Source organism: Monodon monoceros, unplaced genomic scaffold (assembly GCF_005190385.1).
Source record: "Monodon monoceros isolate NGI ecotype Baffin Bay Population unplaced genomic scaffold, NGI_Narwhal_1 Super_Scaffold_11, whole genome shotgun sequence".
NCBI lineage: Eukaryota > Metazoa > Chordata > Mammalia > Artiodactyla > Monodontidae > Monodon > Monodon monoceros.
Genome location: NW_021703767.1, coordinates 112,681,298 through 112,699,010, shown reverse-complemented (window position 1 = coordinate 112,699,010; position 17,713 = coordinate 112,681,298). Strand labels below are relative to the sequence as shown.

General features: G+C 41.9%; 1 protein-coding gene across 1 annotated transcript in view; it reads left to right on the top strand.

The window, feature by feature from the left end:
* Positions 1–17,713, top strand: part of MED12L (mediator complex subunit 12L) — a 326,539-nt gene that overhangs the window by 36,909 nt on the left and 271,917 nt on the right. The window contains exons 4-5 of the mRNA XM_029214009.1: positions 238–429; positions 4,993–5,152. Coding sequence (XP_029069842.1) covers positions 238–429; positions 4,993–5,152 — 352 coding nt within the window. The remainder of the gene's footprint in view (positions 1–237; positions 430–4,992; positions 5,153–17,713) is intronic.

Below are 17,713 nucleotides of genomic sequence, written 5' to 3'. Positions count from 1 at the left end.
GACCCTTCTTGTTCCCTTGAACTACTTGTTAGTAGTGAAACAAAGGTGCTGTGGGAGTTTCTGCATTATGTTAGTGTAAGGAAATCGCAACTCTTAGCTTCAAGGACTTAAATTCCCGTTTTATTTTCCAATGGGCTCTTTGAAGATTTTCTGTTAAAACAATAAAAATAAAATACTGATATGTACATTACTAACATTCTTGCTTATTGTCTTTAAACTCTGTTTTCTCTTCCACAGATTGGAGCTTATTTTAGCAGCATATTAGCTGAGAAACTAAAGCTTAACACTTTCCAGGACACCGGAAAGAAGAAACCACAAGTTAATGCTAAAGATAATTATTGGCTGGTTACCGCTCGATCCCAGAGTGCGATTCATAGTTGGTTCTCTGACTTAGCAGGAAATAAACCACTTGCTATTTTGGCAAAAAAGGTATTAAGTATTTCTTGCATTGTTTTAATTGAGGCCTTATAGAAATGAAAATATTTGAGATAATGTTCAAGTATACATTTCTTTTCCCCAATTCTCTCCAAAACTCAAAGTCTCAATGGCAGGTATCCTGCACTAGGTGTGTGCTGCACATAGGCTGTTTCCCCTTCATTTTGATGGCATGTGGTGCCTAGGACATCTAGAGACCTAAACATTCTACACAGGAAGCTGTTTATGTGGATATTAGGTAGACAGGGTTTTAAAATCAAAAACAGGCAGTGAGACTTCATTTATTTCTGTTACATTTTCAGTTTTTTAGGTCAGGATGTCCAAATGGGTTAAATAGAAATCCTTGCTTTAATGTTATTTCCTTGTCTTGAAAAGTACCCGTCCAAATTCTTAAACTAACTCTTCTTCCGAACAAGTGAGATAAAAGATAGTGATTCCGTGTGTGCTTGAAAACCGTCTTTGAAAAAGTTTCAGTACAAAATGGGCAGGTTTATTCATAGCTCCCCGCTTTTTTGAGGAGGGGGAGGGAAGGGAGGGTTCTTTTAAAAATCTTTGCCTTTGATCATTTTCCTCGCGTGGGAAATACTGCACAGATTCAACAATCTTATAGTCCCAATAATACAAAATGTCTTTTGAAATTTAGATGAGAGCCAGAAACCTCCCTCTTAGTCTTGATCTCTGACTTCTTACACACCTTTCAAATAATCCCCAGGTCTTTCTCATCTCCCCTGAAACCCTTTAGTTTTAGGGGAGCCCATCTTCTATTCTTAAGTTTTCACGAATGGCTTGGTGCAGGCCCAGGTTAGAGGAGAGCTCCTTTGTGTATTTGCGTTTTTGTTTTCTAAAGCACCTCTTCGAAAATAGTGCCTGTAGCTCCCGTGGGCTTTATTTTGCCCTAGTGTCAGAGCCTTGCGTTGCCTTTCATAGATGTTAGTGCTTAAAGGCAACCGAAACCCTTGCAAAGCAGACGATCAGCGTAACCCTCTCTTGCTACTCAGGTAGTGCCTGTCTCAACACAGGCTGGACCGCATAGCATTTCTTTTCCATTGTTGACCGTTTACCACGTGTTCCCACTGTGGCCTGGGAATTGTATCCGAAGGCTGCAGAAGTCGAAGGCCGTCCTTCAATATTTGATGGCTTTCTACTAAAAGTTCATACCCTCCATGTTGGTTAGTACTTTCAACTCCTATGTAGCCAGCCTGACATCTTTCGTTTTAGGTTTGCCTTTTTTGTAAGCTTTTAGAATGCAGTTTTTTTTTTTTGGGGGGGGGGGATATTTCCTGAAAGGGAATACTCATGAGGAATTGATGCCGTTGCTTTAGGGGTGTAATGGTCTCTCATCTTCTAAGAGGGAGATGAATTATGGTGCAGTGTATTAGCCGTTGTTCTTCTCTCTTTATTAGGAGCTGCCTCTGGCCAAGTCAGGTGTCCCTCAGGTAAGCCCTGACGTTAATTCTTTGCAAAGTTAAAGATGTTTTCTTTGTCAAACCATTGAATATACTTTGAAGTATTCATTTCTTGGGCACTTCAAGAGTCATTCCTTCCCATCCCTTCCTCAGCATTTCATCTTCTTGAGGTGGCAAAAACTCTTTAGAGTTGGGTAAAAGATTGCATCCTCTGCGTGCCCTTCATATTAGAAAGTTTAAATACCTCTTAATTTCTGGTATTTATCTGCAAGATGGCTTGATGTAGAAGACCTTCCTTTTCCTGCTGAGATCCTGAGTCATCTTCCAGCTCTGATCTAGAGTTCAAAATAGTTTCCTGTATGGGATGGATCAGGTTTCTGGACCTGGTTTTCCGTTACTATAAAGCTCCACAGCACTCCAAGTATTTAGCCACAGAGAGGTCAACAATGGCCTGTAAAAGGCCTTTTAATCCAATCGCGGTCATAGTTAGATTTGGAAAAGGAGACTTCTTGCTCCTGGGGATATCCTTTTAGCTCTTGAACAGTTCACTAAGAATGATGTGTTCACTTCTGGTGACTTTGATTACTGTGGTCTCTGGAATTTCCATTTGCCTCTCCCACTGCTTAGCAAACAGAGGGTGCTGACAGAAAGGAGAATACAGGGAGAGAAGCGTTGCAAGGGCAACCCTTTGGTGGATGGGAAACCATGCTAGGTGTCTTAGTTTTCTTCTGGTACTTAGATGCAGTTCCACCTTGATTGAGAAACCAAACAGCTGCCCAGTGCTTGCCTAGGTTCAGCTACAAGTTGAAGTCAGATGGTTTCTTGGCTGAAAATGGAATCCATCCCTGTAGGAAGTCATACTTCAGTCAGTGTAAACATATTTTCCTTCCTGAGTTGGCCCAAACTGTAAATGTGACAAAACCATCAAAATGTGTCTTCTTCCTTAATTAAATAACTTTCTTCACATATGTTCTTCTGAATTCGAAAGCCCTTGATTTGAGCCAACCCTTTTTCTTAGGGCTCTGCCAGCAGGGACAGTGAGCTAGAGGTTTGCCTTATGCTGTGCATGTAAGACTCAGCTTTGTTTGCTGTTTCGTGTAAACATTTCACATGCTCAGAATGCTCCCCCCATCCCCGGCCGTGCCTTCTTGTCAAACGCTGTTCAAAAAGAAATCCTTTAGGCTTCTATAAAGATGCTATTGGTAATGTTTCTTTGGAGATGCTAACTTTACTTTTTGCATTTGCCTGGTTTTTAGGCCTTGATCTTATATATATTCTTCTGGTACGTCTGGCTGAGAGGGAACCTGACCGTGACAGCTAAAATGTAACTCCCTGATACCACACTGTGTGTTCTAGTGAAAACCAGCAGCTCCGGCCTTGAACTGACTATATAAGACTGTGCTTTTCTTGTCCTTGGCCTAAATGACAGTAAACCCAGAGCCTTGTGCTCCGTGAAAGATGTGCCTTGTAAGCTAAATTTTCAGGAAATTTTCTAGGTAAAATGTATCACCGTGATCCACAGAGAGGAAGTTTTATAGCTTTAGCCTGTGTCACTTTCACCTCCCTTTTATATAGTTATGTGGTATGCCGTGTAGTCGCCTTTGTCATGGGGGAGGTTATGTTCTAAAGTCAGCAACCAAGGTAGGAACTGTACATGATCAAAAGTCTATTACATTGCCCGTAAAATGCAGTATATGGACACACTGCATCTCAGTGTTCAACCAGGCAGCTTTTCTTTATCGCTGGAGCCGCTTGATGTTTCTTTGGGAAGAACCAGGTGAAATAACGTGTTTTAAAGAGCTGGGTAACAAAAAACACTTACTTTAAAATTCTGGGATCACACTTTGTTCCAAGACTGCGAATAGTCAGATTTGTAACATATGTATAATGCAGAAAAATCCACCGGCTGAACCATTGGCTAACTAAGAGAAAAATGCCATGCTATATGAATCAGTTAGCTGGTTTGAAGCTTTGATTTTCAACACAAGATCGAGCAAGACTTCGGGGCATAGAGACCAGGGCTAGTGATGTCCATGGCTGTGGGTTTCCAGAATCCTCTTAGGAGAGAGTCAGGTCCATGGCTTGAGAACACATTGGGGGGCAGGAAGAAATCCTTGGAACTGGAACTGGCAACAAAATGAAAGTTGTTACAATTTTGATACATGTAATTCTTTTGCTTTCTCCTTCTCACGCCACCGTGAGGTGGCCAGGGTCGGTATTATCTCGTTCATAAATGAAGAGCCTGGGAGTCATGGGTTTAACCACCACAGGCTGGGGCCACGACTGCAGCACAGGGGTGCTCATTGCTGGGGGCGGGGGTGGGCACGGCCTGCTTCTCCATCTCACTTTTCCCATCCTGCTGCATTGCAGCCAACATCCTCTCTGTCCGCTGAGTTACCCTGTATTCGTAAATTGGGTAGCTTATGTATAGATTAATGGGCTATTCCTAGGATATTTATGAGGAATTCGAGAAGACTGGATTAACTCTTTCGAGCCATTCAGCAGAACATTGAGATACTAATTTGCTAAATAGTACCTTTGTGGCCTGGAAGAAATAATTAACTGCCTCAAGTGCCCACTTTCAACCAGTGAATTAATTACCCAGCTGTTTCTAGCTCCGTGTTTATTAGGCAGATTCACTGATCCATCATTTTAGCCTCTATGTAAAATTTTGGTCTAAACGCACTTTTAGAAGCTTTCTGGAAATTGTTATTCTTACGAAATGTTACAATCAGAAAGCTTTATACAAAAATGTTCTTTGATAAAATGTAGAGTGGGGATAGCTTTTACTTTATCTGTCCTTTCCAATTTTGAGATATAAACTCCTTGGAGGACTGTCATGAGATTATTTTCCCTATTTTGCTGATACAACGAGTAGCTTTCAGCATCTGAGAGTTTGAAAATAATTTGTTTTTATAAATAAGAAAGCACAACTGATAAAACTGTGTTGCCAATGTGCTAAACATAGTTTTGATTCTTTTTTCTTAAAATTCGCTTAAAATTTTTTTTTAAAGTGGCACGTGCCATTTAAAAAAAGGATATAGTTTTTCATAGCCAGCAGGAACTTAGAGTCTCTTGCTTCCCCTTTCTTTAGGTTGGCCTAGCGATGAACATGATAAGTGATTGTTATAAATATATTATTTCTTTTTAGGTTCCCATCCTTAGTAAAAAAGAAGATGTTTTTGCATATTTAGCTAAGTATTCCGTGCCAATGGTTCGAGCAACGTGGCTGATCAAGATGACTTGTGCCTATTATTCTGCTATTTCTGAAGCGAAAATTAAGAAACGTCAGGCTACTGATCCCAATTTGGGTAAGTGAGACAGCATGATACATTTTACATTACCCTGTAAACACTTGTTGCCTGCACCTTCCATACCCATCCCAGAGAGGTGAGTCCCGCGAAGGTCCATTAGTGAGGGTAAAAGTCGCTTGAGGTGTGGATGGAGTGCCGGTTCTCTTCACCCAGGCACAGATTCCTCGTTCCTGAGTCAGCAAGTCCTGTTGCTTTTACCTCCAAAATGTGTCCTGTGTCTGAACACATCACCACCACAGTTCCTGAAATGCTGCTTCAAGCTACCCCCTCTCTTGGCTGGAGACAGTGGCAGCCTCCTAACTGGTCTCCCTTTTGTTCCTTAACGTTCTGGTCTCTCCACAACCGCCACACTGATTGTTCAGCCTAAATCAGATCATATTGTGTCCTTGTTTATAACTTTACAGTAGTTTCTCATTACAATTAGAATAAAGATCCACATTCTTTTTTTTTGGGGGGGGGGTGGAGGTTTAAATTTTTTATTTTTATTTATTTTTTTAACATCTTTATTGGAGTATAATTGCTTTACAATGATGTGTTAGTTTCTGCTGTATAACAAAGTGAATCAGCTATATGTATACATATATCCCCATATCCCCTCCCTCCTGCGTCTCCCTACCACCCTCCCTATCCCACCCCTCTAGGTGGTCACAAAGCACCGAGCTGATCTCCCTGTGCTATGTGGCTGCTTCCCACTAGCTGTCTGTTTTGCATTTGGTAGTGTATATATGTCCATGCCACTCTCTCAGTTCGTCCCAGCTTACCCTTCCTCCTCCCTGTGTCCTCAAGTCCATTCTCTACATCTGCGTCTTTATTCCTGTCCTGCCCCTAGGTTCTTCAGAACCACTTTTTTTTAGATTCTGTATATATGCGTTAACATACGGTATTTGTTTTTCTCTTCTGACTTACATCACTCTCTATGACAGACTCTAGGTCCATGCACCTCACTACAAATAACTCAGTTTCGTTAAAGATCCAGATGCTTGCCTGCAGCTCCATCCATGGTCTGCCCCCTCTTTCTGCGATGTTCCGGCCACACACCCCTCCAACACGTGTACTCCTTCCTTTCCTGGGCCCCCCTCTGCCTTTCCTCTTCACCCTGCACTTGAGTTGCTCTTCTCTAGACTATTTGCAGCCGCCTCTTCTTCACTGAGGCTTTGGCTCAAGTGTCATTTCCCCAGTAGGTTTTGCCTGCCCACCCAGCTACATAGCATTCTCTCTCTTTTTCACCTTTCTTCCAGTTATGTTCTCATGTGTTGTTATTTTATTCACAGCACGTTTCTCTGTCTGAAATCATCTTTTAAGATTTTGTGTGCGTCATCCTCTCTCTTGGTCTCTCACACACACACGCACATGCACGTGCACAGACACACGCACTGGTAGGTATTTGTTGAATGAACTGAAGGGAAACTACTTTCAGTCAGAGTTTCTGCTCTTTTGGCGACTAGACAGTGACTCCTTGAGGCGGTGCTAAAACATGCTTGATAAAAAGTTGGATGCTACATTAGAACTGTGCACAGAGAATTGTATATAAAGCGTCCATTTAAAGATTAGGTTTACAAATAATTCTTTATGACATGGAAACGTGCTTATGGTTTTATAAGGCAGACCCCCAACTGCAAAGCTCTTAGGGGCAGGATGGAAAGCACAAATGTCCTCCACTGCCAGGAGGCACCCTAGGGGAGTGAGTCAGGGCGTGGCGCATTTGGGAATGGTAAAGGGGCCTCCACGAACCGGAGACTGGGGACATTCTAAAAGCATGAACACAGAAATTCAAAACAAAAAATGGCCTGATTCCATGGCTGCCACCTTTGAGTTCAGCATTATCTCATGTGTGTCAAAATAACAAGCAAAAATGAACTGTACTTAAAAAACAAAACTGTGTAGTGTATATATATAAAAATGTCAAGAAAAAAAGGGAGGAAATAATCCACAAAGTTAACAGTGGTTGTCTCTGAGTCTCTCTTCACAGTAGTCTTGTGTTAACTATGTGTCTGATTTTTTCATCAGCTTATTATTTTATTGGGGGAAACAAAAGAAGTGTCCCTTTTTCATTACTAAAGTAGTTATGTTCTCATTACAGTATTTTCAAATGGTGCTGAAGTAGATACAATACAGTGTATAAATTTCTTTTCTCCCTTGTCCATGTTTTCCTTCTTGAACTTTCCTTCCTTCATATACAGACACATCTGTGCAATTCTTCTTTATCTCGTTCTCTCTACCTGTCTATATCTATCCGTGTATCTATTGCATTTAATAATAATTCTCCCCATAACCTGGATATCTAGTTGCTTCTTAGCCACCTCTACTTTGATGACGAACAGGCATCCGAAACCTGATGTGTATCAAATCAAAGTTGATTTCTCACCATCCTGAAACTTGTTCCTTCCTCAGACTTCTCCTTAGTAAATGTTATACATAGCGATCAGACGGATAAGGGTAAAAGACATATTGTCATTCTGGGCTTTTCGCTTCCTCTCGAAACTCTGCATTTACTCCCTCAGCAATCCTGTTAACTTTACTTTCAAAATCGAATCAGAATCCAACAAGGTATTCCTGCTCCCGCTGCTGCCACCCTGGCCCAAAGCACCAGCAACCCCACCTTCGCCTGTACTTTTTATTGCAGGGCCTCCAGCGGACCTTGTTTCTCTTCTTGCCCCTCTAATGACAACTTTCTAGTTTGTGGTCAGAGTGATCCTGCTAGGACATACATCATGGTTCACGCCTGTGCTCAGCATCCTCTCACGGCCGCCTGTCTCTCTCGGGCATGTGCCTCAGCCAGCACCAGCAGCCCGTATGCACATCGTGACCTCAGGCATTGACCCGTGGCTGCCACTCTCCCTCTCGCCCCCGGATATCCCCCTGGCCTGCCCTCTCCCCCACTGCTGGCTTAGCTCACAGGGCACTTCCTAAGAAAAGCCTTCTCTTCACGTCCTGCTTCATTTTTCTTCATAGCTCTTAATGCCATCTCGTTATATTTTAATTTATTGATCACCTATTTCTACTGACTCTGAGCTGTACTGATTCTTCATGAGATATTTTGTCAGATTTGTTCCGTGCTGGATCTCCTAGGACAGTGCCTGGCGTACAAAAGATGCTCAGTAGTTTTAACGATAAATACATGAACAGTTAGGCTTGAAGCGTTTGTGTGTATGTTTGTGCATATGTGTGCATGCTTTTTTTTTTTTTCATTTTCTAATTTGCTCCAATTTGTAATTCTTGAAACCTTCAGCATTGCTAGCTATAACGGAGAGACTACTCTCCATTCCTTAGATGCTCTTCATATTTTTTGGTAACTTGTTCCTGTTTTCCTTGATATTCCATTTAATCTGATTTTAACTGTCATGAAAAAAGGTGGTCATGCAGGAATGATTCTGCCAAATGAAATGTAAACAATTTTAGGACAAATGAAAGTCTGATGGACACTCATGATTTGTGAAGAACACGTAGTTAAGAGTTTTTAGGCCTCCCAGATATGAATGCATCACCAGGACTGTATGATTTCCTCTACCAAATGGACGGAAGCCTAGCTCCAGTGCCTAGCTCAGAACATCATGGACTTCTTGTTGGATTCATTACTTTTGCTGTTAATTTCCTTACCAGTGTGATCAGTTGGTTTCGGGAGGGGATTATTTTCTAACCACCCCCCCAAGCTCAAATTTCTATTATCTGCACACCCACAACAGAGAGTTGATTAGGTTCACCCACTAGCTGTGTTTTCTCTTGTTTCATAAGCCACATAACACACGATTCCATTTTTCGGCTCAGTTTATTTACAAAGTATTACATGGTCTTTATGATTATTCTTTTTTTTATACATCTTTATTGGAGTATAATTGCTTTACAATGGTGTGTTAGTTTCTGCTTTATAATAAAGTGAATCAGTTATACATACACATATGTTCCCATATCTCTTCCCTCTTGCGTCTCCCTCCCACCCACCCTCCCTATCCCACCCCTCTAGGTGGTCACAAACCACTTAGCTGATCTGCCTGCGCTATGCGGCTACTTCCCACTAGCTAGCTATTTTACGTTTGGTAGTGTATATATGTCCATGCCACTCTCTCACTTTGTCACAGCTTACCCTTCCCCCTCCCTATATCCTTAAGTCCATTCTCTAGTAGGTCTGTGTCTTTATTCCTGTCTTACCCCTAGGTTCTTCATGACATTTTTTTTTCTTAGATTCCATATATATGTGTTAGCATACGGTATTTGTCTTTTTCTTTCTGACTTACTTCACTCTGTACGACAGACTCTAGGTCCATCCACCTCACTACAAATAACTCAATTTCGTTTCTTTTTATGGCTGAGTAATATTCCATTGTATATATGTGCCACATCTTTATCCATTCATCCGATGATGGACACTTAGGTTGTTTCCATCTCTGGGCTATTGTAAATAGAGCTGCAGTGAACATTTTGGTACATGACTCTTTTTGAATTATGGTTTTCTCAGGGTATATGCCCAGTAGTGGGATTGCTGGGTCATATGGTAGTTCTATTTGTGGTTTCTTAAGGAACCTCCATACTGTTCTCCATAGTGGCTGAACCAATTCACATTCCCACCAGCAGTGCAAGAGTGTTCCCTTTTCTCCACACCCTCTCCAGCATTTATTGTTTCTAGGTTTTTGGATGATGGCCATTCTAACCGGTGTGAGATGATACCTCATTGTAGTTTTGATTTGCATTTCTCTAATGATTAATGACGTTGAGCATTCTTTCATGTGTTTGTTGGCAATCTGTATATCTTCTTTGGAGAAATGTCTTTTTCGGTCTTCTGCTCATTTTTGGATTGGGTTGTTTTTTTGTTATTGAGCTGCATGAGCTGCTTGTAAATTTTGGAGATTAATCCTTTGTCAGTTGCTTCATTTGCAAATATTTTCTCCCATTCTGAGGGTTGTCTTTTGGTCTTGTTTATGGTTTCCTTTGCTGCACAAAAGCTTTTAAGTTTCATTAGGTCCCATTTGTTTATTTTTGTTTTTATTTCCATTTCTCTGGAGGTGGGTCAAAAAGGATCTTGCTGTGATTTATGTCATCGAGTGTTCTGCCTATGTTTTCCTCTAAGAGTTTGATAGTTTCTGGCCTTACATTTAGGTCTTTAATCCATTTTGAGCTTATTTTTGTGTATGGTGTTAGGGACTGTTCTAATCTCATACTTTTACATGTACCTGTCCAGTTTTCCCAGCACCACTTATTGAAGAGGCTGTCCTTTCTCCACTGTACATTCCTGCCTCCTTTATCAAAGATAAGGTGACCATATGTGTGTGGGTTTATCTCTGGGCTTTCTATCCTGTTCCATTGAGCTATCTTTCTGTTTTTGTGCCAGTACCATACTGTCTTGATTACTGTAGCTTTGTAGTATAGTCTGAAGTCAGGGAGCCTGATTCCTCCAGCTCTGTTTTTCGTTCTCAAGATCGCTTTGGCTATTCGGGGTCTTTTGTGTTTCCATACAAATTGTGAAATTTTTTGTTCTAGTTCTGTGAAAAATGCCAGTGGTAGTTTGATTGCATTGAATCTGTAGATTGCTTTGGGTAGTAGAGTCATTTTCACAATGTTGATTCTTCCAATCCAAGAACATGGTATATCTCTCCATCTGTTTGTATCACCTCTAATTCCTTTCATCAGTGTCTTATAATTTTCTGCATACAGGTCTTTTGTCTCCTTAGGTAGGTTTATTCCTAGGTGTTTTATTCTTTTTCTTGCAGTGGTAAATGGGAGTGTTTCCTTGATTTCTCTTTCAGATTTTTCATCATTAGTGTATAGGAATGCAGGAGGTTTCTGTGCATTAATTTTGTATCCTGCTACTTTACCAAATTCATTGATTAGCTCTAGTAGTTTTCTGGTAGCATCTTTAGGATTCTCTATGTATAGTGTCATGTCATCTGCAAACAGTGACAGCTTTACTTCTTCTTTTCCGATTTGGATTCCTTTTATTTCCTTTTCTTCTCTGATTGCTGGGGCTAAAACTTCCAAAACTATGTTGAATAATAGTGGTGAGAGTGGGCAACCTTGTCTTGTTCCTGATCTTAGTGGAAATGCTTTCAGTTTTTCACCATTGAGGACGATGTTGGCTGTGGGTTTGTCATATATGGCCTTTATTATGTTGAGGAAAGTTCCCTCTATGCCTACTTTCTGCAGGGTTTTTATCATAAATGGGTATTGAATTTTGTCGAAAGCTTTCTCTGCATCTATTGAGATGACCATATGGTTTTTCTCCTTCAATTTGTTAATATGGTGTATCACATTGATTGATTTGCGTATATTGAAGAATCCTTGCATTCCTGGAATAAACCCCACTTGATCATGGTGTATGATCCTTTTAATGTGTTGTTGGATTCTGTTTGCTAGTATTTTGTTGAGGATTTTTGCATCTATGTTCATCAGTGATATTGGCCTGTAGTTTTCTTTCTTTGTGACATCCTTGTCTGGTTTTAGTATCAGGGTGATAGTGGCCTTGTAGAATGAGTTTGGGAGTGTTCCTCCCTCTACTATATTTTGGAAGAGTTTGAGAAGGATAGGTGTTAGCTCTTCTCTAAATGTTTGATAGAATTCGCCTGTGAAGCCATCTGGTCCTGAGCTTTTGTTTGTTGGAAGATGTTTAATCACAGTTTCCATTTCAGTGCTTGTGATTGGTCTGTTCATATTTTCTGTTGCTTCCTGATTCAGTCTTGGCAAGCTGTGCATTTCTCAGAATTTGTCCATTTCTTCCAGGTTGTCCATTTTATTAGCATAGAGTTGCTTGTAGTAATCTCTCATGATCTTTTGTATTTCTGCAGTGTCAGTTGTTACTTCTCCTTTTTCATTTCTAATTCTATTGATTTGAGTCTTCTCCCTTTTTTTCTTGATGAGTCTGGCTAATGGTTTATCAATTTTGTTTATCTTCTCAAAGAACCAGCTTTTAGTTTTATTGATCTTTGCTATTGTTTCCTTCATTTCTTTTTAAATTATTTCTGATCTGATCTTTATGATTTCTTCTTTATGATTTCCTTCTGCTAACTTTGGGGTTTTTTTGTTCTTCTTTCTCTAATTGCTTTAGGTGCAAGGTTAGGTTGTTTATTCGAGATGTTTCCTGTTTCTTAAGGTAGGATTGTATTGGTATAAACTCCCCTCTTAAAACTGCTTTTGCTGCATCCCATAGGTTTTGGGTTGTCGTGTCTCCATTGTCATTTGTTTCTAGGTAGTTATTAATTTCCTCTTTGATTTCTTCAGTGATCACTTCGGTATTAAGTAGTGTATGGTTTAGCCTCCATGTGTTTGTATTTTTTACAGATCTTTTCCTGTAATTGATATCTAGTCTCATAGTGTTGTGGTCGGAAAAGATACTTGATACAATTTCAATTTTTTAAAATTTACCAAGGCTTGATTTGTGACCCAAGATATGATCTATCCTGGAGGATGTTCCGTGAGCACTTGAGAAGAAAGTGTATTCTGTTGTTTTTGGATGGAATGTCCTATAAATATCAATTAAGTCCATCTTGTTTAATGTATCATTTAAAGCTTGTGTTTCCTTATTTATTTTCATTTTGGATGATCTGTCCATTGGTGAAAGTGGGGTGTTAAAGTCCCCTACTATGAATGTGTTACTGTCGAGTTCCCGTTTTATGGCTGTTAGTATTTGCCTTATGTATTGAGGTGCTCCTATGTTGGGTGCATAAATATTTACAATTGTTATATCTTCTTCTTGGATTGATCCCTTGATCATTATGTAGTGTCCTTCTTTGTCTCTTCTAATAGTCTTTCTTTTAAAGGCTATTTTGTCTGATATGAGAATTGCTACTCCAGCTTTCTTTTGGTTTCCATTTGCATGGAATATCTTTTTCCATCCCCTCACTTTCAGTCTGTATGTGTCTCTAGGTTTGAAGTGGTTCTCTTGTAGACAGTATATATACGGGTGTTGTTTTTGTATCCATTCAGCCAGTCTGTGCCTTTTGGTTGGAGCATTTCATCCATTTACATTTAAGGTAATGTTCAATATGTATGTTCCAATTACCATTTTCTTAATTCTTTTGGGTTTGTTATTGTAGGTCTTTTCCTTCTCTTGTGTTTCTTGCCTAGGGAGGATCCTTTAGCATTTGTTGTAAAGCTGGTTTGGTGGTGCTGAACTCTCTGAGCTTTTGCTTGTCTGTAAAGGTTTTAATTTCTCCATCAAATCTGAATGAGATCCTTGCTGGGTAGAGTAATCTTGGTTGTAGGTTTTTCTCCCTCATCACTTTAAATATGTCCTGCCAGTCCCTTCTGGCTTGCAGAGTTTCTGCTGAAAGATCAGCTGTTAACCTTATGGGGATTCACTTGTGTGTTATTCGTTGTTTTTCCCTTGCTGCTTTTAATATGTTTTCTTTGTATTTAATTTTTGATAGTTTGATCAATACATGTCTTGGCATGTTTCTCCTTGGAGTTATCCTGTATGGGACTCTCTGTGCTTCCTGGACTTGATGAACTATTTCCTTTCCCATATTAGGGAAGTTTTCAACTATAATCTCTTCAAATATTTTCTCAGTCCCTTTCTTTTTCTCATCTTCTTCTTCTGGAAACCCTATAATTTGAATGTTGGTGTGTTTAATGTTGTCCCAGAGGTCTCTGAGACTGTCCTCAGTTCTTTTCATTCTTTTTTCTTCATTCTGCTCTGCAGTAGTTATTTCCACTATTTTATCTTCCAGGTCAGTTATCCGTTCTTTTGCCTCAGTTATTCTGCTATTGATCCCTTCTAGAGTATTTTTATTTTCATTTATTGTGTTTTTCATTGTTGGTTGTTTCATCTTTAGTTCTTCCAGGTCCTTGTTAAATGTTTCTTGCATTTTCTCTATTCCGTTTCCAAGATTTTGGATCATCTTTACTATTATTATTCTTTTTCAGGTCGAATTCTTTCTCAGATAGACTGCCTATTTCCTCTTCATTTGTTAGGTCTGGTGGGTTTTTATCTTGCTCCTTCATCTGCTCTGTGTTTTTCTGTCTTCCCATTGCACTTCTCTTACTGTGTTTAGGGTCTCCTTTTTGCAGGCCGCAGGTTCGCAGTTCCCATTGTCTTTCGTGTCTGCCCCCAGTGGCTAAGGTTGGTTCAGTGGGTTGTGTAGGCTTCCTGTTGGAGGGGACTAGTGCCTGTGTTCTGGTGGATGAGGCTGGATCTTGTCTCTCTGGTGGGCAGGTCCATGTCTGGTGGTGTGTTTCGGGGTGTCTGTGGACTTATTGTGATTTTAGGCAGCTGCTCTGCTAATGGGTGGGGTTGTGTTCCTGTCTTGCTAGTTGTTTGGCATAGGGTGTCCAGCACTGTAGCTTGCTGGTCGTTGAGTGAAGCTGGGTGTTAGTATTGAGATCTCTGGGAGATTTTTGCCGTTTGATATTATGTGGAGCTGGGAGGTCTCCTGTGGACCAGTGTCCTGAAGTTGGCTCTCCCACCTCAGAGGCACAGCACTGACTCCTGGCTGCAGCATCAAGAGCCTTTCATCCACATGGCTCAGAATAAAAGGGAGAAAAAGTAGAAAGAAAGAAAGAAAGAGGATAAAAGAAAATAAAGTTATTAAAATAAAAAATAATTATTAGGAAAAAAATTTTTTTAAAAAGAAAAAACAACAACAACATAAAATGGACGGATAGAACCCTAGGACAAATGGTGAAAGCAAAGCTATACAGACAAAAATCTCACGCAGAAGCATACACATACACACAAAAAGAGGAAAAGGGGAAAAAGTAATAAATCTTGCTCTCAAAGTCCACCTCCTCAATTTGGTATGATTCGTTTTCTATTCAGGTATTCCACAGATGGAGGGTACATCAAGTTGATTGTGGAGCTTTAATCCGCTGCTTCTGAGGCTGCCGGGAGAGATTTCCCTTTCTCTTCTTTGTTCGCACAGCTCCCGGGGCTCAGCTTTGGATTTGGACCTGCCTCTGCGTGTAGGTTGCCGGAGGGCGTCTGTTCTTCGCTCAGACAGGACGGGGTTAAAGGAGCCGCTGATTCGGGGGCTCTGGCTCACTCAGGCCGGGGGGAGGGAGGGGCACGGAGTGCGGGGCGAGCCTGCGGCGGCAGAGGCCGGCGTGACGTTGCACAGCCTGAGGCGCGCCGTGCGTTCCCCCGGGGGAGTTGTCCCTGGATCCCGGGACCCTGGCAGTGGCGGGCTGCACAGGCTCCCCGGAAGGGGGGTGTGGATAGTGACCTGTGCTCGCACACAGGCTTCTTGGTGGCGGCAGCAGCGGCCTTAGCGTCTCGTGCCCGCCCCTGGGGTCCGCGCTGTTGCGGCTCACGCCTGTCTCTGGAGCTCCTTTAAGCAGCGCTGTTAATCCCCTCTCCTCGTGCACCAGGAAACAAAGAGGGAAAAAAAAGTCTCTTGCCTCTTCGGCAGCTCCAGACTTTTTCCCGGACTCCCTCCTGGCTAGCCGTGGCGCATTAACCCCCGTCAGGCTGTGCTCACGCCGCCAACCCCAGTCCTCTCCCTGCGCTCTGACTGAAGCCCGAGCCTCAGCTCCCAGCCCCCGCCCGCCCCGGCGGGTGAGCAGACAAGCCTCTCGGGCAGGTGAGTGCCGGTCGGCACCGATCCTCTGTGCGGGAATCTGCCCACTTTGCCTTCCGCACCCCTGTTGCTGTGCTCTCCTCCACAGCTCCGAAGCTCCCCCCTCCGCCACCCGCAGTCTCCGCCCATGAAGGGGCTTCCCAGTGTGTGGGAACCTTTCCTCCTTCACGGCTCCTCCCATTGGTACAGGTCCCGTCCCTATTCTTTTGTCTCTATTTTTTCTTTTTTTTTTTTTTTTTTTGCCCTACCCAGGTATCTAGGGGGTTTCTTGCCTTTTGGGAGGTCTGAGGTCTTCTGCCAGCGTTCAGTAGGTGTTCTGTACGAGTTGTTCCACGTGTAGATGTATTTCTGATGTATCTGTGGGGAGGAAGGTGATCTCCGCGTCTTACTCTTCTGCCATCTTTCCCCTCTCTATGATTATTCTTGAGTATTAAAAAGTGTGAATGTTAGGGCTTCCCTGGTGCGCGGTGGTTGGGAGTCCGCCTGCCGATACAGGGGACACGGGTTCGTGTCCCGGTCCGGGAAGATCCCACGTGCCGCGGAGCGGCTGGGCCCGTGAGCCATGGCCGCTGGGCCTGCGCGTCCGGAGCCTGTGCTCCTCAACGGGAGAGGCCACAACAGTGAGAGGCCCGCGTACTGCAAAAGAAAATAGAAAAGTGTGAATGTTAAATCCATGAAGGTCAATTGTCTACTGTCCTTTTCTCAGGGTAGGGTATAAAAGCTTTGACCTAAAAAATGCTTAAGGCTAAAAATATTTTTAAATTGTGTGAATTTTAGAACCTCACCCCTAACTTTTTAGGTCTAGCATCTCAGAAAGAGCTTTGGGCTGTACCCGTCTTGGCTCTGGTGCTACGTGTCTGGGTGACTGAAAGCGAAGTCCTTAGTCTCTCCAGACATGGGTCTCCTCAACCTTGATCCAATCCATGGTCCACGTGGCCTTTAATTGCCATGGTCTTCAGCTTTTCTTTTTTTGACCTTGACATTTTTGAGGGGAACAGGCCAGGTACTTTGTAGAATGTCCCTCGATTTGTATTTATCCAGTTGCTCATCATCAGATTCTTGTCAGGCACTTTTGGTGGGAGTATCACGGAAGTGATGCTCTGAGTGTCTTGGTACCTCCCATGGCATTGTCCCAGTACCAGTGGTGATAACTTTGAGCTTTTGGGTAAGGTGGTGTCTATCAGGTTTCTCCACTGCAGAGTTAGTTTTATCCTTTGTGATTAATTGGTAATTTAACTAGGTAGATATCCAGTTGCTCTTTCTATATTCCTACATGTGTTTTAAAAACGCAAATGTAGTGTACTATTTATACCGTATGAAAAGAGCACACAGTTTTAAATATCTGATCTTGGTTTGCTGTCATTCTGTTACACTGGGTATCTCTCACTTACTACTTTGTTTTCAGCACCTTCTTCAGCTTCTTTAAGCAAATTACACAGTGCCTTTGGAAACATTTGACTGTGTAGACATGGCCATAATGTAGCAAGTTTCACACTCCAAGCGAGCTATACAGCCAAGCAAGTACACACATATATATGTGTTGAATTGCATTAAATTGCATACACTGCACATGATTAACTTGCAGTAATAGTTCCTATGTTCTAGAAACCATTCAGCACATTTGGGGCAAGATGGACTATTGAGTGTCACCCTCTTCTGGCGTTGGTTTTATGGCTTCCATTGTCTTGATGATCGTTCTTAGGATTTGTGAAGTGTTTTCAGTAGAAATGGCCTTTATTCCTTTGTAATAGAAACATATGTTTTATTTTCAGTTGCCACATTCAGTGTTGGAACAGAGCTGTACAGCACTGCTGTTTGATTTTATCGAAGAGAGTTTTTCCTAATGTTCAGTGGGCTAACAGTAACAAGGAAGCAGGCCTGTTGTGTACATTCTTTAAATGTAGCAACACAGAAATCTTCACTGTCATTGTGCAGAGTTACAGATCTAAAATGTAGAGTAAGTGAGTTGCTGCCCTGGGGAGCTTGCAGCGGGCAAACGCATACCTAGTGCAGTGTGTACCCAAAAGTGAGAGGGGCGAGAGGGGCCTTGGGTTTCTGG